The 26601-nt window shown below is 41.2% G+C and overlaps 1 protein-coding gene across 9 annotated transcripts in view; it reads left to right on the forward strand.

The window, feature by feature from the left end:
* Positions 1–26601, forward strand: part of mmadhcb (metabolism of cobalamin associated Db) — a 57363-nt gene that overhangs the window by 21961 nt on the left and 8801 nt on the right. For 6 of the 9 annotated variants that reach the window (XM_068034933.1, XM_068034936.1, XM_068034938.1 and 3 more), the window contains exons 3-8: positions 552–696; positions 2315–2532; positions 3366–3474; positions 4133–4263; positions 22169–22270; positions 23200–25546. In XM_068034933.1, the coding sequence (XP_067891034.1) occupies positions 552–696; positions 2315–2532; positions 3366–3474; positions 4133–4263; positions 22169–22270; positions 23200–23403 (909 nt within the window). In that variant the 3' untranslated portion in view covers positions 23404–25546. Of the gene's footprint in view, positions 1–551; positions 697–2314; positions 2533–3365; positions 3475–4132; positions 4264–18352; positions 21317–22168; positions 22271–23199; positions 25547–26601 lie in introns of those variants that run through there. The other 3 variants (XM_068034934.1, XM_068034942.1, XM_068034940.1) reach the window with 3 other exon arrangements.

Here is a 26601-nt window from a genome sequence, read left to right on the forward strand (position 1 = left end):
TTCTCTCTCTTTTCTTGGTCCTTAATTTGCTTTCCCATTGTCTCCTTTCTTTCTACTTTAGTCTGCTTATTTTATTTAGAACCATACTACATTTTTCTCCCATACTTTGCCCTCATTTTCTGTGGCACTCTCTAATAAAGTGTGCTCTTTTGTTACTACTTTATAATTAATGTTGCTTTTTCCTTTATTTTTCCTTTCTTTCCTGTATTTCCCTGTCTCACTTTAGGAGAGTAGTCTAAACCACATAACACAGGAGGCACATTGTTAACTTGGCAAGCAATCCAGAGTCCAAATCTCTGCTAGACTGGGCCAAGAGATCAGGGAGGACCCATAAGCTATAATTGCCACGCAACTTAAGACTGTTCCTATCTAGTTGTGTGTATTTGTTTCCTGAACAAATTCTTTATCGTCTTCTGTAGATTAAGTCTGAGGCATGTGTTAACTGTTTTTGTACTGCAACAAATGGCTGGTCTGCCAGTGGCTTGTAGTTTGAAAAATTATAAATATTTGAATTTTTTTCCTCCTTTTAATTGTGTGTTCCATTCAAACAGGCACTCTGCACCAAGGTCAGGCTAGTAACCTACCTGCCAGGGGTTAATGCACTGGTTAGAAGGATTGCAACCATTAGAACATTTTCCACAGCAGGCTCTTCAGGGTCTGATGAGCCCTATGTTGCAGTTATGCCACCCGAACAAGGTAGGGACAATTTTCCTCTCTGTTAACATTTATGTCAGTACATGTGGACAAACATTAGGGTGGGTGCAATTCATTTGAAAAACTGCTTGTCGGGATTTTTGCTTTTGCTGTCAAGTGCAAGTAATCATATTGCTGAATAAGCTGTGCCTGCATATTATCATTTTGCGTTCCAAATTATGAATAGGCACGTAGTACTGAAGATGAAAAGGTTGAAGGAGATCTGATCCAGGTTTTTAAAATACTTGGAGAAGTGGATAATATATGTAACATCAGAAAAGCTCATTAGGGTTTTCTCAGAGATCAGCAACAGCTACCGTCCTCACCATAAACCACAAGCCCTTCTCTCCCGAGAAATACATCCAGATATCTATTGAACTGATTTATATTGTCTTCAGTGCATTTTTAAAAATTCTTTCAGGGGATGTGAGTGTCACTGGCAAGACCAGCATTTGTTGCCCATCCCTAATTACCCTTGAGAAGGTGGTGGTGAGTTGCCTTCATGCACCGGTGCAGTCCATGTGGTGTAAGTAAACCCACAGTGCTGTTAGGAAGGGAGTTCTAGGTTTTTGATCCAGCAACAGTGACGGAATGGCAATATAGATCCAAGTCAGGTGATCTGTGACTTGGAGGGGATCTTGCAGGTGGTGTTCCATGCATCTGCTGCCTTTGTCCTTCTAGGTGGTAGAGGTCGGTGGTTGTGAAAAGTGCTGTCAAAGGTGGCTTAGTGAGTTCATGCAGTGCATCCTGGATATGGTTCTGCCACCCTTTATGCCTTCAGTGGACTTTACTGGTAATTTGTTTCACTATTCTATTAGCCTCTGTGCGCAAAAGCTGCCCCTTGACCAACCTTCCTTCCTCCTAACTTCTGATTTTTCATTTATGCCCTTTTGTTTGATCCCTTTATCCTATTGAACAATTTGCTCTGATTAATTTTTGAGAGTGCCAATCATAATCTTGAAAACTTCAATGATATCGCTTTGCTGTCTCCTTTTTTTTTTTAACCAAAGAAAATACGTTGACCCTCCTTTACCTTTCTCATGTAACTTAAATTCCTGATCCCCAATATCATTTTTGTGCTCACAGTTTTCTGCTGTTTCAAGGCCAATTAATATTCTTCTGACGATTAGGTGGCCAGAACAACATGTTGCATTCCAGATGGATTCTGGCCAATATCTTATACTTTGACTTAGTTAGTAGCCTATCTGTGCTGTACAATGGAAATGGTTGAATTGCAACAGGTGTTACAGTGACACCATTTGAACCACATGCATTAATTTTAGTGGAAAATGTCTTGCATATATGTACTCGATATAGGTCAGTGTACTTCAAGTGCTTAATAGCTTGACAAACGTCAATTCCATTCAGCAATAAAAAAAAACACTTGCACACTCAGCTTTTCAACTTGCTTTAAACCTGATTGGCTTTATCAATAGTGACATTAGAAAAACTGGTGCCTACAAAGAAAATAAAATTGTAAATAAGTATTTAATATTTTTTTAAAACAGAGCTCTTGATATCAAAGTTTTTTACTTAATGAGTATTGTGATGTTTTTATTTCTCTTCTATTGTCCCCTGCTTTTATGTAAAATGTATCTTTCCATTATGCTTATATCGCCAGGTTTGCAGACCATATGGCCTGATGAAAAGATGGGACCATTTGGACCTCAGGACCAGCGGTTTCAGTTGCCGGGTAACATAGGATTTGATTCCCATTTAAATGGCATTGCTAGCCAGAAGAGAATCTCAGTGCGCAGAACATTTCCAGATGTGCTAACTGAGCCATTAACCAGTGAGAAGCACGAGTTCATTCTTGCACAGTTTGTCAACGAATTTCAGGCAAGAAAGCATATTTTTTAATTACTGGCTTCTCATGTTAAATTTTCAACCTCTCCTGACTCTAATTCTAATAGTTTGGAGTTTTTTTGCTGCTTTATATTTCATGATAACTCTCAATGAAATGTCTGATTCCAAGCTCTGATTATATCAAGCAATTAACAACTAGGTTCCATTCTTTTTATGGAACTAGTGGCCAACATTTTGTGAGAAGTGTTGATCCTAGTTCTTATCTTATTTGTATTGGTCTCTGCTAATGTTTTACTGCCATCTGTCAAATATTCCTGGCCAATTGGAGTCTCACTACATCGATCAGGTGCAATAATGTGCTCACTTAATTTGGCCAATCACAGGAGAATCCCGATGGCATTGTAATATAAAATTATAAGATTTTAGCTGGTTCAGTATTAACAAAACTAGTTATGTGATTTACATGAGATATTGCAGAGTTTTGCTTAAATGAAGACATTACTAGAGTTGTTATTTAAATGCTGTGTAGGAATCCTTTAACATAGTGGCCAGTCACACAACTTCATGTCTGTAACAATGTTGCTGTAGATGGATATTTTCAAATTTATTGTAGGGGAAAGTAAAATTGTACACTTTCCAAGTCTGCAAAGAATAAAACTAGTTTGCACTATAATTATTAGTTATGGTTGTGTAGGAGTGGTTTTTATGGGAATTTAGTTCCCTTCGTGACTGTCTTTTTATTACGTTATTGTAACAAAGTTGTGTAACTTCTGTTAAGTTTGTGTAATTCGAGGAGATTGGAAATTAGACCCATCATAATGATATTTTCCAGGAGAATAAACCTCTGTTTCTCCCATTTATTTCAGGGAAATGAAGCTGAACCTCAACCACAGGAAGTCACTACTGCAGAAAACTACTTTGAGAATGCAAAGGTGGAATGTGCAATACAAACCTGCCCAGAACTTCTACGCAAAGGTCTGTTTTTTTTTTAAGTTTCTTTTAAATGGAATTTAAGTTTTATAGTAGTAAGTAAACACATCCTTGTATTTAAAATATCTTTGCACAGCAACAGCATGTGAGTGAATTAGCATCACACTGTTCTAATGTGCACTTCCCAAGTTTTGGAAGAAGGTTGAACATTAATGGTAACACTGTGCTTCCTTAATTGTGATTCCCCTATCCAGATAAGTTTTTATTTTATCATAATCTCTCTCTATCTTGTGTCTTTCTCCATCATGTCTTTTTTAAATGGAGAAGTAAAATGAAGACTACTTTCAGGGTATACCATTGATGCTTTCCTAATCTTCTAACTACAAAGCTCTTCCAATCATACACCTTAACAACTGTTTGTGCATTACCTTAATGCTTGTTAAATGATCCAGAAAATACAGCAGTTGGAATCCTTCTAAGTTATTGGGTATAAAAGGAGGAAATTACTTTCTCTTGCCACTGGTGTTCCATATTTCAGGTTGACTCTGCTCACCACCACCAGCCAACCATTGAAGCGTCAGCAAAGGCTCAGTGGTGCAGTAAAAGCTCAAAGTCTGGTGTGGATAAAGCTAGGACACCTAGACCAGTTGATTTTGTCTATTTGGAGCTAGAGATTTGATTTGATCCTCATGTTGTTCCTCAGATTTTCAGTCTATGTTTCCTGAGGCTCCAGTTGCTGGATTCACAGTACTTACTGTAACCCAGAGGAGTATTAATGATATGACTACATGGAATAAAGCAGTAGAGGAGGAACGAGAACAGCTACTGGAAAAAGTAAGTGACTTATGTTAATATTTTGCATTACTCTGGGTCTACAAGAATTTATAGCCATGATCAAAAACTCCCTCAGCCTTCCCATCTTCCTAGAATCTAGCTTAAAACCCCAATTTGACATCACGTTATCAGTAGTAACTGGTATGCCTTGTCTTTTCCTTTACTCTCTTCAACCTTGGTAGATTTGTAAGCTTCACCTAACCTGCGCAATCATAATTTAAAAAATTGCTGAGAGCCACAGAATTGCTGGATGCAGCTTGTTGAATAAATTGCCCTAAAGTGGTGGGCAATCACATTTATGTTTTCAGCCCATGAGGTTTACCATGAGTTTACTGGAGACTAGAAAATGTCACTCAACATTGCTTGGGGCAAACTACATTCTAGCTTTGGCAAGTAAAAAGCAGCAGCAACTTAGCACCCTGAAGATAAGTGTTTTATCCTTTGACCTCCAGTCTTTATTTTTTGGCCTGTCTGGTTTCTTGCTGTATCTAAACCTTTGTGATCTGTTGGGGTTCTGTGCTCCACCAAAGAACTTGGCTACATTAAAGGTATTTTGTTGCCTCTGGTTAAAAACTAAGCATGCTTTTAAGTGAAAGATTAATTTTGGGCCAAGCAATTTTTCAAGTACATTGGTAACCTATCCTTAGGATTTCTTTCAAAGCAATGACCATCATGCTATTAATGTGATAATACAGTTCAGTTATTAATACAGTCAGTTCCTCTGGCAATCTTTCACTTGAATCATGTTGAGAAATGTTGGAGATAGAGTAGCTTTATTGGGAACTGATTGCTATAAGATCATGCAGTACTGTCTGGGTCAGCTTAGCATTTGTCAGTTTTGGTTTTTGCAGAAATGTAACACCCTGGCCCAAGTTTGCTCACCAGGGTTGGCATTCTCTTGCTTTTGAAGAACAGTGTGCGAAGTAGGTAAAATGATGTTTGAGTGCTGTAAGTTTTAGTGAGCTTGAAGTAAGCTGAAGGGACAAAATAAACTTACATTTGAAAAGGCATGGGTTAATCAAGGAGAGCCAGTTTACATTTGTTAAAGATAAAACGTGTCTGACTAACTTGCTTGAATTCTTTGAGATAATAGTGAAGGTTGATCAATGTAGTGCAGTAGATGTTTTTTTTATTCATTCATGGGATGTGGGCGTCGCTGGCCAGGCCAGCATTTATTGCCCATCCATAGTTGCCCTTGAGAAGGTGGTAGTGAGTTGCCTTCTTGAACCACTGCAGTCCATGTGGGGTAGGTACACCCACAGTGCTGTTAGGAAGGGAGTTCCAGGATTTTGACCCAGAGGCAGTGAAGGAATGGCGATATAGTTCCAAGTCAGGATGGTGTGTGACTTGGAGGAGAACTTGCAGGTGGTGGTGTTCCCATTCATTTGCTGCCCTTGTCCTTCTAGTTGGTAGAGGTCGCGGGTTTGGAAGGTGCTGTCCAAGGAGCCTTGGTGCATTGCTGCAGTGCATCTTGTAGATGGTACACATTGCTGCCACTGTTTGTTGGTGGTGGAGGGAGTGAATGTTTGTAGATGGGGTGCCAGTGAAGCGGGCTGCTTTGTCCTGGATGGTGTCGAGCTTCTTGAGTGTTGTTGGAGCTGCACCCTTCCAGGCAAGTGGAGAGTATTCCATCACACTCCTGACTTGTGCCTTGTAGATTGTGGACAGGCTTTGGGGAGTCAGGAGGTGAGTTACTCACCGCAGGATTCCTAGCCTCTGACCTGCTGTTGTAGCCACGGTATTTATATGGCTACTCCAGTTCAATTTCTCGTCAATGGTAGCCCCTAGGATGTTGTTAGTAAGGGTTTCAGCGAGGGTAATGCCATTGAATGTCAAGGGGAGATGGTTAGATTCTCTCTTGTTGGAGATGGTCATTGCCTGGCACTTGTGTGGCTCGAATGTTACTTGCCACTTATAAGTCCAAGCCTGGCTATTGACTAAGTCTTGCTGCATTTCTACACGGGCTGCTTCAGTATCTGAGGAGTTGCAAATGATGCTGAACATTGTGCAATCATCAGCGAACATCCTCTCTTCTGACCTTATGATTGAAGGAAGGTCATTGATGAAGCAGCTGAAGAAGGTTGGGCCTAGGAAACTACCCTGAGGAACTCCTGCAGTGATGTCCTGGAGCTCAGATGATTGAGCTCCAACAACCATAACCATCTTCTTTTGCGCAAGGTGTGACGCCAACCAGCGGAGAGTTTTCCCCCTGATTCCCATTGACCTCAGTTTTGCTAGGGCTCCTTGATGCCATACTCGGTCAAATGCTGCCTTGATGTCAAGGGCAGTCACTCTCACTTCGCTTCTGGAGTTCAGCTCTTTTGTCCATGTTTGAACCAAGGCTATAATGAGGTCAGGAGCTGAGTGGCCCTGGCGGAACGCAAACTGAGCGTCACTGAGCAGGTTATTGCTAAGCAAGTGCCGCTTGATTGCACTGTTGAAGACACCCTTCCATCACTTTACTGAGGATAGAGAGTAGGCTGATGGGGCGGTAATTGGCCAGGTTGGGCTTGTCCTGCTTTTGTGTACAGGACATACCTGGGCAATTTTCCACATTGCAGGGTAGATGCTAGTGTTGTAGCTGCACTGGAACAGCTTGGCTAGAGGCCCGGCAAGTTTTGGAACACAGGTCTTCAGTACTATTGCCGGAATATTGTCAGGGCCCATAGCCTTTGCAGTATCCAGTGCCTTCAGTTGTTTCTTGATATCACGCGGAGTGAATCGAATTGGCTGAAGTCTGGCATCTCTGATGCTGGGGACTTCAGGAGGAGGCCGAGATGGATCATCAACTCAGCACTTCTGGCTGAAGATTGTTGCAAATGATTCAGCCTTATCTTTCGCACTGATGTGCTGGTCTCCCCCATCATTGAGGATGGGGATATTTGTGGAGTCACCTCCTCCAGTTAGTAGTTTAATTGTCCAACAGCATTCACAGCTGGATGTGGCAGGACTGCAGAGCTGAGATCTGATCCGTTGGTTATGGGATCGCTTAGCTCTGTCTATCGCATGCTGCTTACGCAGTTTGGCATGCAAGTAGTCCTGGGTTGTAGCTTCACCAGGTTGACACCTCATTTTGAGGTATGCCTGGTGCTGCTCCTGGCATGCCCTCCTGCACTCTTCATTGAACCAGGGTTGGTCTCCTGGCTTGATTGTAATGGTGGAGTGAGGGATACTCCATCGCTTCTCCTCTTCGGGGCCCCGTAAAATCTCTGCTATTAGCCCTGTTTCTCTGCACAGATACTGCCTAACTTGCTAAGTATTTCGAGCATTTTCAATTTTTCAGCATCTGTATTATTTTTGCTTCTGTATCAGAGACTAGCGATGTTTGAAATTTTCTGCTCAGTAGTGCTTTCTTGCTGCTGCCAGTAGATGGCAACAGTGCATTGGGCAAATCTCTTGACTGCTCTGATACCAGCATTTTTTTTAAATGTTATAATTACCGCAAAAAAACAAGTTCCTTACAAATTTTAGAGTTTGGAATTAAACTGTATGGAGTCACATTATACTGGGCTCTGTAGTTATGTATGCAATCTATCAAACTCCATTCTGCAAAGAACTACAGCTGGTGTCCAGTAACTAGAATGAAACAGGGAAGCAGTATTGCATTCATTCCTATATGGGGAGAACGGGAGAACCAGTTTAGGTGCATGTAATTTTAATATTTACTTTAAAATGGCTTTGTTAAATCTGTTCAATTAATGTTTTTGGCGATAGAACATGCATCTAAAAAGTTTCAAGACAGAGTAAGCTCTTACTTAGTGGGATATGTTCATCTCCAAAATTTAATATCTTTTTCACCTGGTTAAAGTGAGCCTCTTGAGGAGGTAACGTTGTACCGTATCATTACAGTACAAGAGGAATCATGACTTTTACTCCTGTGTATTCTATTTCCTCGGGTCGAGAAAATGTGATAACACTGAGTTATTTCTCTACTAATGCTTCCAATGAAACAAGTGATCCAAAGTGTGAAGCAGAATGCAGACTGGTTTCAATCTCACTTTGAAGAGCTGGAACCTGTCATAGCCGCTAAGCGCATTGCACTGTTGAATTACAAGAAAGCCCCCAGCGAGTTAACATCCGTAGCACTTAAAGCAGCCAGAAGCGCTGCACAAAGAACAGCCAGGTGCTGCGCAAATGACTACTGGCAACACCTATGCAGTCATATTCAGCTGGCCTCCAACACCGGAAACATCAGAGGAATGTATGATGGCATTAAGAGAGCTTTTGGGCCAACCATCAGGATGATCGCTCCCCCCCCCCCACTCAAATCTAAATCAGGGGACACAATCACTGACCAACACAAGCAAATGGACCGCCAGGTGGAGCACTACCTCTAGCCAGCGGAAAAGCCCCTGGGAAGGACGGCATTTCCCCTGAAATAATCAAGAGTGCCAAGCCTGCTATACTTTCAGCACTCTACGAACTGCTTTGCCTGTGCTGGGACGAGGGAACAGTACCTCAGGACATGCGCGATGCCAATATCATCACCCTCTATAAGAACAAGGGTGACCGCGGTGACTGCAACAACTACCGTGGAATATCCCTGCTCAGCATAGTGGGGAAAGTCTTCGCTTGTGTCGCTTTAAACAGGCTCCAGAAGTTGGCTGAGCGTGTCTACCCTGAGGCAAAGTGTGGCTTTTCGAGCACAGAGATCGACCATTGACATGCTGTTCTCCCTTCGCCAGCTACAGGAGAAATGCCGTGAACAACAGATGCCCCTCTACATTGCTTTCATTGATCTCACCAAAGCCTTTGACCTCGTCAGCAGACGTGGTCTCTTCAGACTACTGGAAAAGATCGGATGTCCACCAAAGCTACTAAGTATCATCACCTCATTCCATGACAATATGAAAGGCACAATTCAGCATAGCGGCACCACATCAGACCCCTTTCCTATCCTGAGTGACATGAAACAGGGCTGTGTTCTCGCACCTACACTCTTTGGGATCTTCTCCCTGCTGCTCTCACATGCGTTCAAGTCTTCAGACGAAGGAATTTTCCTCCACACAAGATCAGGTGGCAGGTTGTTCAACCTTGCCCGTCTAAGAGCGAAGACCAAAGTACGGAAAGTCCTCATCAGGGAACTCCCCTTTGCTGACGATGCTGCATTAACATCTCACACTGAAGAATGTCTGCAGAGACTCATCGACAGGATTGCGGCTGCCTGCAACGAATTTGGCCTAACCATCAGCCTCAAGCAAACTAACCTCGTGGGACAGGACGTCAGAAATGCTCCATCCATCAATATCGGTGACCATGCTCTGGAAGTAGTTCAAGAGTTCACCTACCTCGGCTCAACTATCACCAGTAACCTGTCTTTCGATGCAGAAGTCAACAAGCGCATGGGAAAGGCTTCCTCTGCTATGTCCAGACTGGCCAAGAGAGTGGGAAAATGGCGCATTGACCCGGAACACAAAAGTCCGAGTGTATCAAGCCTGTGTCCTCAGTACCTTGCTGTACGGCAGCGAGGCCTGGACAATGTATGTCAGCCAAGAGCAACATCTCAATTCATTCCGTCTTCGCTGCCTCCGGAGAATCCTTGGTATCAGGTGGCAGGAGCATATCTCCAACACCGAAGTCCTCCAGGTCACCAACATCCCCAGCATATACACCCTACTGAGCCAGCGGTGCTTGAGATGGCTTGGCCATGTGAGCCGCGTGGAAGATGGCAGGATCCCCAAAGACACATTGTACAGCGAGCTCGTCACTGGTATCAGACCCACCGGCCGTCCATGTCTCCGCTTTAAAGACGTCTGCAACCGCGACATGAAGTCCTGTGACATTGATCACAAGTCGTGGGAGTCAGTTGCCAGTGATCGCCAGAGCTGGCGGGCTGCCATAAAGGTGGGGCTAAAGTGTGGCGAGTCGAAGAGACTTAGCAGTTGGCAGGAAAAAAGACAGAAGCGCAAGGGGCGAGCCAACTGTGAAACAGTCCCGGGAACCAATTTTATCTGCAGCACCTGTGGAAGAGTCTGTCACTCTAGAATTGGCCTTTGTAGCCACTCCAGACGCTGCTTCACAAACCACTGACCACTTCCAGGCGCTTACCCATTGTCTATCGAGACAAGGAGGCCAAAGAAGAAGAAGAATGCTTCTAATGAAACAAGTGATCCAAAGTCATGTGAGATGAATCTGTTTTCTGGACCTGAAGTGAGTTCTGATGAAAGGTCACAGACCTGAAACGTTAACTCTGCTTCTCTCTTCACAGATGCTGCCTGACCTGCTGAGTATTTCCAGCACTTTATGTTTTTATTCTATGTTATATGTGAAATTTCTTCACTTAAATACTTATCCAAATATTTTCAACTCTGCTATTCAGTCACTATTAATCGAGGGGTTGGCATTAAACAACAGTGGCCAAGAATCTTGTCCAAGGACGCATTTATCGTTGTTCTGGTTTCTCTGAGTAAGCGATATCATTAGTCCATTCTGTCATTTGAAAAAAAATGTACATGCAGCAGTGAGTGAATCTAAATAATCCAAAAAAAAATTGATTTGTATCAGTTACATATTGTTGGTGCGAGTATCCACAATCCAGAAAGTGCTTCTGAAACAGCTGTTTTCTCAGAATTGACAACCTCTAATTGGAAGCCACAAGTTGGATTTTTTTTTATAAAACTAACCTGTAACTTGAGTTTGCAATCACGCATGTTTATTATATTTAAACATTTAAATAAATTTGTTTTTATTTTTGTCACAGGTGAAATATCAATTCCTTAGTTGAAGTAAAACTATAAATATGGTCATTGCTTTGATGTAATTTGCTATGGATCATAGAATGATTACAGCACAGAAGGAGGACATTCGGCCCATTATGCAAGAACAACTCACCTAGTCCCACTCACCAGCCTTTTCCTCGTAGTCTTGCAAATTTTTTCTCTTCATTTAATTATCCAGTTCTCTTTTGAAGGCATCAATTGAATCTGCCTCCACCACACTCTCAGGCAGTGCATTCCAGATCCTAACTACTCGCTGTGTAAAAAAAAAAAAAAAAGTTTTTCCTCTTGTCACTGTGGCTTCTTTTGCTAATCATCTTAAATCTGGTTCAGGATCCTTCAGGCAAAGGGAACATTTTATCCCTATCTACTCTGTCCAGATCCCTCATGATTTTGAACATCTCCATCTAATCTCTTAATCTTCTCCAAGGGGAACAGACCCACCTTCTCCAACCTATCCATGTAACTTGAGTTCCTCATCCCTGGAACCATTCTCCTGAATCTTTTCTGCACTGTCTCTAATGCCTTAACATCCTTCCAAACGTGTGGTGCCTAGAACTGGACACAATACTCCAGTTGAGACCAAACCAGTGCTTAATACAGATTTATTAGAACTTGTACTCTGTGCCCCTATTTATAAAGCACAGGATCCCAAATGCTTTATTAACCGCTTTCACAAACTGCCCTGCAATCTTCAATGATTTGTGCACATATACCCCCAGGTCCCTCTGCTCCTGTACCCCCTTTAGAATTGTATCCTTCAAATCATATTGCCTTTCCTCATCCTACCAAAATGAATCACTTCACACTTTTCTGCATTAAATTTCATCTGCCACTTGTCCACGCATTCTACTATAACATTTGCAATTCTCCAGTCCTCTGGCACCACCCCTGTATCTAAGGAAGATTGTAAGATTAAGGCCCATGCCTCTGCAATTTCCACCCTTCCCTCAGCATCTCATCCGGTCCTGGTGACTTATCAACTTTAAGTACTGCCAACCTATCTAATACCTCCTCTTTATCAATTTGTAGCCCATCCAGTGTCTCAACTACCTTGTCTTTCACCATGACTTGTGCAGCAGCATCTTCCTTGGTGAAGACTGATGCAAAGTTCTCATTTAGTACCTCCGCATGCCCTCTGCCTCCATGCGTAAATTCCCTTTTAGGTCCTCCTTTTACCACCCTTTTACCATTTATGTGCCTATAGAAGACTTTTAGATTCCCTTTTATGTTAGCTACAAGTCTCTTACACGCTTTCTTTGCTTCTCTTTGTTTTTCAATCTGAATTTTGTATCTGAAATTCCCAATGGAGCAAATTGTTAGACTTGCTTTTCTTTGTCAAATCATTTTATGATCATTGAGATTAGACCCTTTCTTCAGTGGGATGAAGAAAAATATGGAGGCATGTTGTTCTGAAGCGTTCTTGGTATATTTCTACTATTACAAAATGTTAACCTTTTAGGACTGAGATGAGGAAAAATTACTCAATCAAAGTGTTGTGCATCTTTGGAATTGTGTACCACAGACAGCTGTGGATACTGTGTCGTTAAGCACACTCAAGTCAGAGTTTGACAGGTTTTTGGACACTAAAGGGCATCAAAAGATATATGCAAAGGTGTAGCCAAGGTAGAAAATTAGCCATGATCCTTTAGGCTCAAAGGGAATGACCTATTCCTGCTTATATTTCTAAAGTTCTCATGACAATAGGCATGGGGACAAGTTACTTCTTGGCTCTCTTGGTCATGTGATTATGATCTGAAAATAAAGCTGATGAAATAATTATTCTGGCGACACCCAGTTATCATGTTGCACATATGTAAACCCAAGCACCGCAAGCAGTAACTGAGCTTTGCCAATTTTATCAGCAACAACCAAGGAATTAAATGCAAGGCTTTTTTTTTTTGCAAATTTACTGTTGACTGCACCGTAGACATCTGAGGCTCATTTCAGTGTGCTGAGATGAAGAGGGAACTGCTTGTTGTTTTTGTTGGTTCTTGGGGAAAGTAAGAACTTGGATTATTCAGATTTGCAGAATGTCTCGAAGCACCTCACACCCAATGAATTATTTCTGACTGTTGTATAGTGGAGAATGTGGAAGAATTAATTGTTCAGCTAAGTGTTATTGTTTCTGAGTTTGAATGCTACAGGCAAGGGAGAGAAGATTTATGACTCTAAGATTAAAAATAAAACTAGAATGGAGCAGTTTGAGTCATTAGTGTATCCCATGGAGAAGTCCATAACTCAGACTGCCCCATCCTCCCAGCTGGAACGGCACTGTTGAAGTCAAAATTGAGGAACAGCAATGAACTCTAGGGCATTAAAATGGAATAGTTGAAAATACTTGCTTTGGTTCATTATATAAAAAAAAGTAGCCATGGCAGTTTATTTATATACATTTAAATGCATTCTTGTAAGGATGTATATTCTATGACATATGGTAAGAATTCAAGAGACTATGGGCACTTTTCTATTGATAGCATGTTCAGAATGCCAACAGTCAGTGGCATTCGATAATGCAAGATAAACTCCGTGCCTTTGATAGTACCTAACTTTAAGCATGTCCTGAGAGCAGAGATCGGCTGTACAAAGGAACACCAGCTTCCTTCTGTTGGTCCACCAGAAGGAGCTGGAAGCACAGAGACACACTGAAAATGGGAGAGTGGAGTGGATTCCCACTTGCATGCTGCTGTCCGAGTTCAAGCACTGGTTATACAAGATCTTCCTCTTGGTTATTTCCAATGGGAACATTCCAAAGAAAGGTTATGTGCATCTTTTCACAGCTTATATTGGTTAGCACTTACCACATGGCTCTGTCTCGCATTTCTAGGAAGGTGTTGAGACACTAGTAAGTACTCCAGGATGTCATTTCTGTTGTTTATATAGTGTTTGTGAACTTGTGAAACTGTGGTAACAGATTCACTTCAGCATACAAAGGGTGCATGCAATGTGCTAGTAATTCGTTTTCCTTTTGTGTTTCAAATGTGGCAAGTTAGAATTCATCTGCATGAAAAGTATTCATAAATTTATTACAAAAAATTTAAGTAGCCAATAGAACCTATTTCATAAAAGCAAAATACTGTGGATGCTGGAAATCTGAAACAAAAACAAGAAATGCTGGAATCACTCAGCAGGTCTGGCAGCATCTGTGGAAAGAGAAGCAGAGTTAACGTTTCGGGTCAGTGACCCTTCTTCGGAACCTATTTCATGATCACCAAGAAATTCAGCATTGTAAACATCTGATGTAAAACAAGAAGCCCTGCATTTCCTTCATCTTTTCTCTGAAGATTTCTAATGATTTCTCCCTGTCTTGCTTTAACTTCATGTGCTTTCTTTCTTCCTTGGCCATTGCAATGGCTGCTATAAAAATGAAATCTGCGCCAATGTAAATGCGATGAATGTCTTTTTTTAAAAGCAGATGTCCAAAATCAACAGGCTAGATTTTAAGAAGCCCTCAACATCGAGATCCGTGGCGGGGGAGGCCTGAAGTTTGCTCCGGATGAGGCCCGCCATGGACCTAGACACTGACAGGGCCCAGCTCGATCCTCCCAGCGGTGGCAAGGCTCCATGGCGGCCACCCCCACCGCTGGGCAATGGGACCACGATTTACATGTTCAAATTAATATATTAACATGTACTTATCTGAAACCTTGAGGACCCACCACAATCTCCGGTGCAGCGACCAGCATTCTGCCTTCAGATCCCCATCTGGGGAAACGAGGTGCAACACTGGTGGGGAGGGGGGAGGAGGTAAGTTTGGCAGTGCAGGAGGTGGGGGGAGGGGGGTGGGTTCAAATACACGTATTGGATGCAGGGTTGAACCTTAAACTTTGTGCAGTTTGGGGGCAGAAGGTCAGATGTAAAAGGTTTTTGGGGGGGAGGGGCAAATCATTACCGTAATTGTTATTGTGGGTTTGGGAAAGGGGCAAAAGAAATGTATTTAATTTTGGTGTCAATTTCTTTAAATATTTAAATAAGCCAGCAGGGCAGCTGACCCCGTTTCTGGGGATGGACAGTCCACCCCCTGCACGTGATTGGGAAGGCGTGGAGGGCAGGCTGTCCTGACTATTTAAATGAACTGCCGTGCTTAAGATCGCGGCAGCTCCTTGGCGCAAGACGCCATTTTTTGAGCTCGCCGCCGAGATCAGCAGAGGGTTCAAAGAATCCAGTCCAATGTTTTTTTCCCCAATATATTAGGCGGCACAGTGGTGCAGTGGTTAGCACCGCAGCCTCACAGCTCCAAAAACCCGGGTTCAATTCTGGGTACTGCCTGTGTGGAGTTCGCAAGTTCTCCCTGTGTCTGCGTGGGTTTCCTCCCACATGCCAAAGACTTGCTGGTTGATAGGTTAATTGGCCATTATAAGTTGCCCCTAGTATAGGTAGGTGGTAGGGAAATATAGGGACAGGTGGGGATGTGGTAGGAATATGGAATTAGTGTAGGATTAGTATAAATGGGTGGTTGATGGTCGGCACAGACTCGGTGGGCCGAAGGGCCTGTTTCAGTGCTGTATCTCTAAACTAAACTAAATATTTCATTTTACAGTAGTAAAGCTTGAGAACATTGTCAATCGCCTTATCCTGTTGATTTCACACTGCCTTAAATGTTGAAATTGTTCCCATTAAGATTCATGATGTGGACATTAAAATAGTCACCAGCTACACGTATCTAGGTATCAAAGTCGCTGATAAGTTGAATTGGGGGGAACAATGTCGAGATGTGGTGGCCAAGGCACATACACAATTATACTGCCTCAGAAAATTAAAATCCTTTCAAGTAGATCCCACAATTATCAAACTTTTCTGTTCGGCTGTAGTTGAGAGTGTTATGCTTTTTGGATGTCTCTCCTCGTACTGTTGTCTGAGGAATGGAGATTCTTTAAGGGTACAGAGAAAGTTGAACCAGGCAGGAAAGGTATTTGATAAGCAGATTTTTCTTGACAAAACCTGCTTTCGAAGAAATTTGACAAAAGTAACAAGTATTCTGAACAATGAAAATCACACCTTGGGCTGAATTTTATAAGCACAACAGGCAAAAAAAGGCAACCCACCCACCAAAGAGCCACCACGGTTCCAAGCACGGCAGCTCATTTAAATAGCCGGGGCGGGCTGTCCGTCCCTGTCGACGGCATCAGCTGCCTGTGCGCGGGCGCTGATGCCATTTTTAAAGGGCTGTCAACCCTACCAGGACATTTAAATATTTAAAGTGAAATTGAATTAAAATAAATAAATACATTTATTTTGCCCCTCTCCCACCCCTTCAATATCAATTAAATTAAGTATATGCCCTTCAAACCCCCCCCCCCAAAAAAAAAACACTTGCCTTCAAAACTGACCTAACCCACTCCCTGCCAAACTGCACAAACTATATACTATAACCCTTCCCACCATCCCCTACACCCATGATGCTAATTTGACCCTACCCCCTGGCCTCCCGCACTGAGCAACTTACCTCCTCCCTCTTCCCCACCAGTGTTGTGCCTCGTTTTCCCCGAACGGGGATCTGAAGGCATAGCAGTGCCGGCCACCAGGGTGAAGATCATGGCGGGACATCAGGAGGCGACAGGAGAGTCATTAATTCAGGTATTGCAATTTATTTAAATATTAAATTGTGGTCCCGTCGTTGAGCGATGGTGCGGCCGCTGCCGCTGGCAATACCGGGCCGGTCCCTGCTAGCGTCAGGGTCTGTGGCAGGCCTCATCCGGGGCCGTCTTTGGGCCCCCCCACCACGGATCCCGACGTCGAGGGCTTTATAGAATCCAGCCCCTTGTCTCAGTATTACTGTTGGATGTGTTCAGGGAAAAGGCTACAATCCCTTAGATGCAGGACAAATCGGTTCTTGGACTCGTTTGTGCCTTTCTCTATAAGAACCTTTAACAGGAGCTTGATGAATGGATGAGAATATGCACTCATGATGGGATTTGCTGACTATTTTAATGTATTGGAATTCGTTTTTAACATATTTTAATAAGTTAGCCTTTTGTGATGGGATAATTTTCTTTCCATTTATTGTTATTCATATGTAATTTTTTTTAATGGATGAGCAACGTACCCAAAATAAATTCCCTTATGAACAATAAATTGAATTGAATTGGAAGTATGGTGACCTTTTATCATAGTGTTTTGTTTGAGGTTATTAAATGGTGTAGAACATAGGCAGGTTGAGGAGGGGAACTATGAGGGGATACTGCATGTATTAATTAAGTTAACAAGGTTGCAATATATGTTGCATAGTTAAATCATCCTAGTGAAGCTGCCCTTTTTTTAAAAAAAAAGCTGCAAAGTTCAATTATGAGAAATGTTGAACTTTTGGTCAGTTCACTATCCTAATGCGGTTGTTGATTAATGACCTAGTTCTGTTATTCAGCTGCAATAAGCTAAGGAAATATTTGTGTTTTTTTAAAATGAACTGTGCTTTTAAACACGGGATTTTGAGTTGGCACTAATATTTTGAGTTCTCTGGTATCTTTCATTGAACACTTCTTCAAACAAAATAGCTGTTTTGTTTGTTTAAAAAAAATTGAACAATACATTTTTTTCCAAAAAGCCCATACATTATTTATAACTGTAGAACTGCTGCAGTGGATATTTCAGTTTTAAAGTGTTGTATGTTATTTATATTTGGAAAATCCAAGTGAAATTGACAAAAATAAAACAGGGAAAAGATCCAAATTTTGTGAGGCCTAATGGACAGAGTGAAATGTGGTCATCTGGGGTGGGGGAAAGTAGCAACGACTGCACAGGCCTGATATTGGGGAGGGAAGAATTTAAAAGTTTGTAACAAGGCATTTCAAAAAAAAATTGGTATAGGAGGCTGAGTGACTGCTGGGGGCTGGATTGACACAGTGGGGAGTGGCAGGAGTCACAGAGCTTTCTGAGGAGCAGTTGGATGGTGGACAGTAGGAGGGCAGGGCAGGCAAACAAAATTTATCTTTTCGGCAACAAAACAGACCCAGGAAGACACTTTATAAAAATTAAAGATAAAAATTGTGTGAAGGAGAGTTAATGTTTTGTTGTATTTAGAGATGGAGTGGCCAAATGAAGGAAAGGGAGACAGGAGGGCAAGTAATGAAAAATGCCAGCTGGGAGGCCTAGTAGGGGAAGGGGCATTAAACATGTTGGAAAGGGTATTTTATAAAAGAAAGTTTCAATGTACAACAATCAACGAAGTTTTGAAAGCTTACCTTCGCAAAAACCAATACAAAAGCAAAATACTCTGGATGCTGGAAATCTGAAATAATAGAAAATGCTGAAAATATTCAGCATTTGTGTGGAGAAAAATGGAGTTAACGTTTCAGGCCGATGACAATCTGTTTCACTCTCCGCAGATGCTGCCAGACCTGCTGAGTATGTCAGGATTTTCTGTTTTTACTTCACAGAAACCAACATGATAAAAGAGCAGGAAGATGAAGCTGAGAAACATTTGCTCCACAGTGGCCAGAGCGTGGAACCGCAGTCAGACTTCAAGCTTTGAAATAGTTCATAGGCTTTTGTGATTGAAAACACGTCAAGGCTCTGTTTGGGAATATCCTATTACAGTGCCACCTATAGACATTTGCTAATATAACAGTGTTGTGGATGCAATTAAAATTAATATGCCATAAGCAATGTTGACAGGTGACAGGCCAAATTAATCGTAATACTACTTAATCTTCATAGGGAGTCAAGACCAAGTATAGCCTTGAGGTTTAGCACGGTTAGTTGGGTAATTGGACCGTCTTACAGACACAGTTCAATCCCTATTTTGAAGTCACGCATTCTGTGTTTTTTAAATACAATATTTTTTAATGTATTTTGCTGTTTAAACAGCAAAAAGTATTGCAGATTAGGAAACAAAACAAGTAAAGTTAGTTGGAACATAGGGATTTCTGTGCAGTGTAAATTGGGAGGCATAATTATGAGACAAAGCAGTGCCACCACTGGTGGGAGGTTGGCATTTTTAAAATTTGTTCATGGGATCTGGCAAGGCCACATTTATTTGCCCATTTCTAGATCGCCTGAGAAGGTGGTGATGGGCTTTCTCTGTAAACCACAACAGTAGTTGTGTTGGTGCTCCCATGATGCTGCTAAATGATGTGTTCCAGGCTTTTGAGCCAGCAATGATGAAAGAATGATGATATACATCCAAGTCAGAATGATATATTATTCTACCCCAGAGTGCGGTGGATGCCAGGACATTGAGTAAATTTAAGGAGGAGATAGACAGATTTTTAATTAGTAATGGATTGAAGGGTTATGGAGAACAGGCAGTAAAGTGGAGTTGAGGCCGAGATGAGATCAACCATGATCGTATTGAATGGCTCGAGGGGCTGAATTGCCTACTCCTCCTAGTTCTTATGTTCTTATATATGACTTACTGTTGATAGCCTTATCATTATTTTGCTTCTCTTATTCTTCTTGGTAGTAGCTGACAAGTGTTGCTCGAAGAAAGCTCGCCGAGTGCTACAGTGCATCCTGTAGTTCATTCATTCAGCAGCCACAATGTATTTATTGGTGTTGGAGGGGTGAATATTGGGTGCAGTGGCAGGAGCATCCCTCAAATGGGCTGGACGCTATCGACAAGTTTACATAGGCAGTTCCATCATAAATTGGTCCACTTTGAGGAGTAGCTCTGGTCTATCCTGCCTTTCTATACAAATGGGGAAGAAGACCTGTTTGCATTTGTAACATATAAACACATATGTGTAAGGTACATTGTAATATAAAAATTAACTTAACTGCCTACCAAGACATGTTCCAATCTATTCTTCTGCATTTTGAAATACTGTATTGCTTGAGAGGGGTGTCTCTTGCTTTGTATTAGAACCATAGAAAAGTTATGACACAGAAGGAGGTCATTCAGCCCATCGTGTCTGCATCGGCTGAAAAAACTATCCCCATATTGGTGAACCTCACAACTATAAACTGATACTTTTTAATTCTGCTGTGTGCCTTCCCCTTTCCTTCAAAATATATATTTGTATTTATGTACATGAAAGGTGTGATAGAATGGTGTAACACTGCATCTGCTGATAGTGTACTCGCAGATTATTTATAGGTCAGGCAGGCTGCAGAATAAAGCTCTCTATTCTGCCCGAGAATGTGCCTTAAATAGAAGCTCAAAACACATCAGTTTAGTACAGTAGTTGTTGAAATATTGGAAGTTTTATAATGTGATGTCCTGTACAGTAGAGCCCAGGCTCAGACTGTCAATGCAACATTTACATAGATCTCTCTCAACCCAACATAGAGGGACCTTTGTCTTTGTTTTCAGGCTGATATCCGAGCAAAGAGTTGCAATTTAGTCAAAACCCCCATTTGTTATTCTACTGTCTAATAATTTATCAAAGCACAAATTCTCAATATTTCATCTTTTTTTTGTGTGTCTTTCTTTGGCTATGATCAATTAGTTAACAGCTAGTAGCAAGCACATCCTATCCATCGGGAAAATAAGAGCCAAGATTAGTCCAGGATCAAGATTGGGTTGCATGAGTTTAAGTGCAGTCTTAGACTGTCACTGGAATTCACCTTTGATCTGTTGGCTACTCTTTCCGCTCCCCCATGCCACCCCCCCCCCCCCCCACCCACACATTCCAGTTTCCTTAGGCAGGAAGATGTCCAAATGGCAAGCCGGTGCAACTAAATACTACAGTCTGCAGAAATGTAAATACTGAACACATTGGCTGGGCCTCATCCTAAGTAGTAACCAGTGATAGTCAGTCTGGGCACACATTTTGTCAGACTTAAATTTGACCAAAAACATTTTTAATAGTGGTTTGATCTTCTGTCCAGTATAGATGCTAGTCTTGTTAATCACCCAGACTCTTTGGTTTGGTCCTTTTCTTTATTTCACTCGGATTGGGAACTTTGTCAATAGGCTGTATTTCTAAGAGTCCGCCACCAAAGTAGGCAGTGGATGTAAAAAATTTGGCCCGCCCACACAGGCACCGCGTCACGGAGCCGCCTCGATTTCAAACACGGCAGCTCATTTGCATGGCTGCAGCACCCGCCCCTTGCGATGACGTAGGTTGGTGAGCTGCCACAGGCAACGGCGTCCGGCGCTAGTGCGCCAGCACCATTTTTAAAGAGCTTACAGCCCTTAATGGAGATCTCAAAATTAAAGGGGCAGGTCAGTTCAGTGACCAAAAAAAAGAATTAACTTACTATTAAATTCACTTTCACAACGCCCCCCCCCCCCCCTCCCCACCCAAATGGGTCGTTGATGTTCGGCACAGACTCGGTGGGCCGAAGGGCCTGTTTCAGTGCTGTATCTCTAATCTAATCCTAATCTAACTCCCCAATGCCTTTTCTGGCCATTTGTGCCCACCCCCCACCCCCAGAATGCAAATACTCAGAATTTTCCCTTTTTCCCCCATCCAAAGTTCGGCAACTTTGTCCTTTACCCCTTCCCATCAACCCCCCCGATAAATCCGCATTGTATTAACCTCACTCCCGCACCCCACCCCCCCCACCCACCCCTCTCTTCTGCAGAGAGAAAACATCCTCCCCCCTCCCCCCCCCCCCCCCCCCCCACTGGTTTCACGTCACGTTTCCCCGAACGGGGATTCGAAGGTGCGGCATTGTTAGCCACCCGAATGAAGATTGGTGCGGCGATTTAGGAGGCGACGGGACCCTCATTAAATCAGATATGTAAATTAGTTTATATATTTAAATATGGGTCCTGTCGTTGAGCGGCGGGGCGGCCGCCATGAGGCCTCGCCGCCACCACTATCGGCAAGGGGCCTGTCGGGGTTGGTGGTGGGCTTCCACCACACCGATCTTCATTGCCCCCTCCCCCGCCAATGTTCCCAACAGGCCCCTTGCCAATAGCGGCGGTGGTGAGGCCTCATGGCGGCAGCCCTGCCTCTCGGCGATAGGAACCATATTTAAATATATTTAGGATTGTGCACTTTGTCTGAGGTTTGTCAATGTGACAGTCGATGCTGTTGGGACGGTAAACCCCTGACTTTGTGGCTGTTAATTTTGCTACCAAGTGATTGTAATTACAGGAAAATTAACTTTTCTGGTGTTAACCCTTATATACTTTGTGTCAGCTTATTTCAAGCTGTGAGACTGTGGGGAGCTTTGTCCACCTGAATTTGAATTTATTTTTCCACTTCCTGATGAAAAATTATAATCATAATTCTAACAAAATCAAACACATTTATGTTTGCATCTTATGTTTTAAAGTGATTTCATTTTAAACTAAGTGATAGTTATCTATTTTGCAGTTCATTAATGGTGCCAAGGAAATCTGTTATACACTTCGCTCAGAGGGTTACTGGGCTGACTTCATTGATCCATCTTCAGGTCTCGCAGTACGTATCTTCCAGCAATTATTATTTAATTTCTTCCATATAGGGCTCTTTGGGGGATGAAACTTGATGGTTAATGATTTGTCATTTTCTTTGTAATGAAGTTATTTTTCATAACTTTTACGTTAAGCCTGTTTTTTTAGGATAGGGTTTCGATTTAGCAGGTCTTGGGATCTAGTTTCCAATTTTCTTATGGAAGCTTGTTCTCATGATGGAGATTTGCAAAATTTCAATTTTCTTGCATTAGCTACCTAGAGATTTAAATCTGAGGTCTGAAAGGACTGAACAGATTTCTTGCTACAGTGCTCCTAACTGCTGTACTGACTTGCGTATATGATGGGAATTTATGCAACTCAAGGGGTTTTTAAATATTGTGAGAAATGGGGTGGATGGAAAAGTAGCATGCATCACACGATGAATATTTATGCAAGGATATTGATAAGATCATGGTTCTGCTGTTCTTTGTATAAAAGTGAGTGAATTTTAACTTAACAGTAGAATTGGCTTGTGTAGTGGTAACATGTTTCTAAAGTGAGCATATGACACAAATATATCCATACTTTGAAGGCTCAAGTCTTCCGAGGGTAAATACATAAATTAAAAATTGAATCAAGATTTCAGTAAGTCAAAATAAAACTTTACAAATCATCTCAATATCTAGCCTGGTTCATCAAAGGTGTATAATTAAATCATATAGGGAACTTTCATGCTTTCAGTGACTAATTTGATGCAGTCTCTTGCATTGAATATTGCAATTTTATTTAATTGTCATATCAAAAGTTTAAATGTACTAGACTTGAAAACCTTTGAGGATAATTGCAGATAGAGCAACAACAGTTTTGTTTGCAGCAACAGTTCTGTTCACTATTATTTAGCTTCAAATAATCAAGTATTTAAATAATTATATTAATTTTTTCTTTCATTTTTGCCAGTATTTTGGACCGTACACAAATAACACACTGTTTGAAACAGATGAACGTTATCGGCATCTGGGTTTCCGCATTGAGGATCTTGGTTGTTGTAAAGTTATTCAGCACATACTTTGGGGGACGCATGTATTTGTTGGAAGTCTTTTCACAAATGCACCTACAGATTGCCTTGTAATGAAGAAACTACAAGGGAACAACCTACCTTGATTTCAGTCACCATTTTAATACCGACAGGAAGTCAAAAGCCTGCTTAAAAAGATCTATTTTATTGATGGATTCTGGTTACTCATATATATGTAGTTTAAAAAGAAAACTATAAGATGTTGAATATATCAGTGATATTTATTTTAGTTTACCTCTAATGGCATTGTAGAAGACTGATCATGAAAAATGTTGCTGGGATATGTTCATCTGTATTCTATATAAAGGAAATGTCAAAGAAGTCTATCGGCGGTGCTCTAAGAATATTTTAGAACTGTTTACTGATGACATTTGGCTCTTGTGTCCTGTGGTTTGATCCAATTCCAGTGGGGCAGCATATCTAGATTTAACAGATAATAAATTGCATTTCCTAAAACTCAGCAGTATGATCACTATTGATTCTTTCCAACTTTCGTTAAGTGTGACTTTTAAAGGAAAGAAAGACTTGCATTTGTGCATTGCTTTTCATGACCTCAGGATGTCCCAAAGTGCTTTACAGCCAATGAAGTATTGTAATGAAGGAGACATGGCAGCCAATTTGAGTACAGCAAGGTCCTACAAACAGCATTGTGATCATGACCAAATAATCTGTTTTTCATGATGGTTGAAGGGCAAATATTGGTCAGGCAAGAACTCCCAACCTCTTCTTCAAAATACTGCCATGAGATCTTTTATGTCCACCTGAGAGAGGGCAAATAGGAGCTTGGTTTAATGTCTAATCTGGCAGATGACACCTCCAGCATGCCCTCAGTATTGCACTGGAGTGTGGATAATGGCTTCATGACTGTCCAGCAAATTAACCATGTGGCACAAAATGGTGTAAAACATATTTTATCAAGGGAGTGGACCAACACATTTTCTAGAACAAGGTCAGGCAACGTGGTGAATGCATAATGGCACTAAGACAGCAGCAGTGTCAAGGGAAGAGCAGCAAGCAAAGCAGTGAGTGAAACCCAGTGAATTTACCAAGGTCAAGACTATTTGTGCTTCAAAATACATAACTTGTTGCTGATGATTGATTTTAGGATTTTGAACTTTCTTGCACTGTAGCTTTCTGACATATGATGGACTGTTTAATTGGATTATTTTTGATTTATGGGTGAGTGAAAGAAAACCTCTAGATTTTTGATTTTAAAATGTCTTTCTGCCGCAGTAAAATGTAAAATTCCCTTTTTCCTTGGAATAGAAGTGAGTAAAGAAGACATGGGCTGAAATCGCACAGTAGATGTGACAAAGTTTATTTTCGAAAATATTGGCACTGAGCTGAATTTTGAAGGTTCTATCATGTGAAAAATATCCAAGACATAAAGATGTTTCTCTTTATATACTGAGTTCCACCTGAGCAAATCTGTTTTCCCTACCTATCAACAGGTAATATCGAAGAACAGATCTTTTCTGACATCGTCAATGTACAGTTGTTACCGTTATCTATAACAATGGAGGGCACATTACAAGAAAATAGATCCAGAGCATTGATTTGTGTGCCGCATTGTACCGTGTGAAATTGAAGAGTATTTTTGGTGTAACAACAGTGAGTGGATTACAACTGATACTCAAGTTTATTTATAAAACTATTAAATTTGTTTTATCAGTCACAGTTGCTGGGGTTATTGCAATTTCAGATGCTAAACTTGTGTCAACTATATCAACAAAAGTGGAACAATTCGCTCTTCGAGCATACAAATGAGTATAATTTAATTTACGAACCTTTGCTATAATGAAGTGCCATGGGCTGCAGACATGTGATTCTCATTCTGTTCATGGCATTCCTATGTATAAATAGTCCAACCTATGCAAAGCCAACAGCAGCAGAGATTCATTGTCAATATCACTTCCTCAGGTTTCAAGCTGAAATGTGAAAGCAGCTGAACAACTGTGGCTGTTTGTTGGATAAAAACTTCCTTTTGCAGCTCATGAGTTTTGAAAACTTGGCCATTCCAGACCTAAAGCATAGACTTACAGTTATGTGAAAATATAAGTTAAGACCAGAAAAATACTGAAAGTTCCACAGCAGCTCAACATGTGAAAAAGGAAACTGGCTGCTGTGTGTTTCCAGCATTTTGTTATTTCTGATTTCCAGAATTCAATGTTTTTTTGCACTTTAAAGAAATGTTAAACCTGATTAAAGTCTACTGATGCAATCATAGAATTCCAATGTCAACACCTTCTTTCATTTTTACTATACAGCTTTAAAATCTTGACTGAATATCTAAACATTGCTGATCAAAGCACAACCTTTTTCCAAAAGCTTTCCAGAATCATTTCTGGAATATCTGTTGCAATATGTGCCTGTGCAGGGCTAAGAAACAAACCTGACAGATTACTGTTATATATCCTGCACAGCCCCTGCTCTACTGTGGAAATGGTTCATTATAAAGTAGTACATTTAAGTACTTGAAAAATTACTAACCAAAAGTATAAAATAAATGTTTTGTGTTATTTGTCAATGTTAATGGAATGTCTTTTAATAGCGCACTCCGTGTTTGACATTCCACTTGTGCATGGTTGTGAAAAATGAATGGTGTTTATTAAATAACATAATGGACATGCATGTCTTTGTGACATTTTATTGTATAATACTTTTCTGCTAGAAAATTTCCTGGAATGGTGTCCATGGCCAGTGAATGAGTTTTTTATACACAACATGCTGGTAGAGTTAAGAGAGAGATTTCAGGAACTCGATTCTTAGTGTCATCCAGTGTCTAGAAGCTGCAACTACATTGTGACAGTTGGCATAGAAAAATAAAATGGCTAATGTTGGCATAACAATTTATAATGGTAAATGTTGACTGAAGTTAGTGAGCAAATATTGTCACAATAGAAAAGAAGGTTTTTTTTGGACTGTAAGAGTTGGTCCTGTGCAATATTTTTAATATCTAGATATTTATTATAAATAGTAATTGAGCTTAGGGTCTTGGTCCGAGTGGTTTAGTGTTACACTTGGTGGTTCTTTTACCAATTAGATCATGCTGCTACACCATTACACCAGTATATTGTTACCATATCATTGTTACTGCTAGTCCAGTGAATTATTACTGAGAAAAGTGAACTGTGACGAGGACTGTGCCATGGATTTGTGCCTGCTGCAGATCAGGTAGGACTAGTTATCTTATTTGTCCTAACAAACAGTTTTTATCATAAACCTTACCTGTATGTGATGTACCTTTTATTGGCAAACTTTGTTCCTCGCTGGTGGAATATACA

This window comes from Heterodontus francisci, chromosome 7 (genome assembly GCF_036365525.1).
Source record: "Heterodontus francisci isolate sHetFra1 chromosome 7, sHetFra1.hap1, whole genome shotgun sequence".
Classification (NCBI taxonomy): domain Eukaryota; kingdom Metazoa; phylum Chordata; class Chondrichthyes; order Heterodontiformes; family Heterodontidae; genus Heterodontus; species Heterodontus francisci.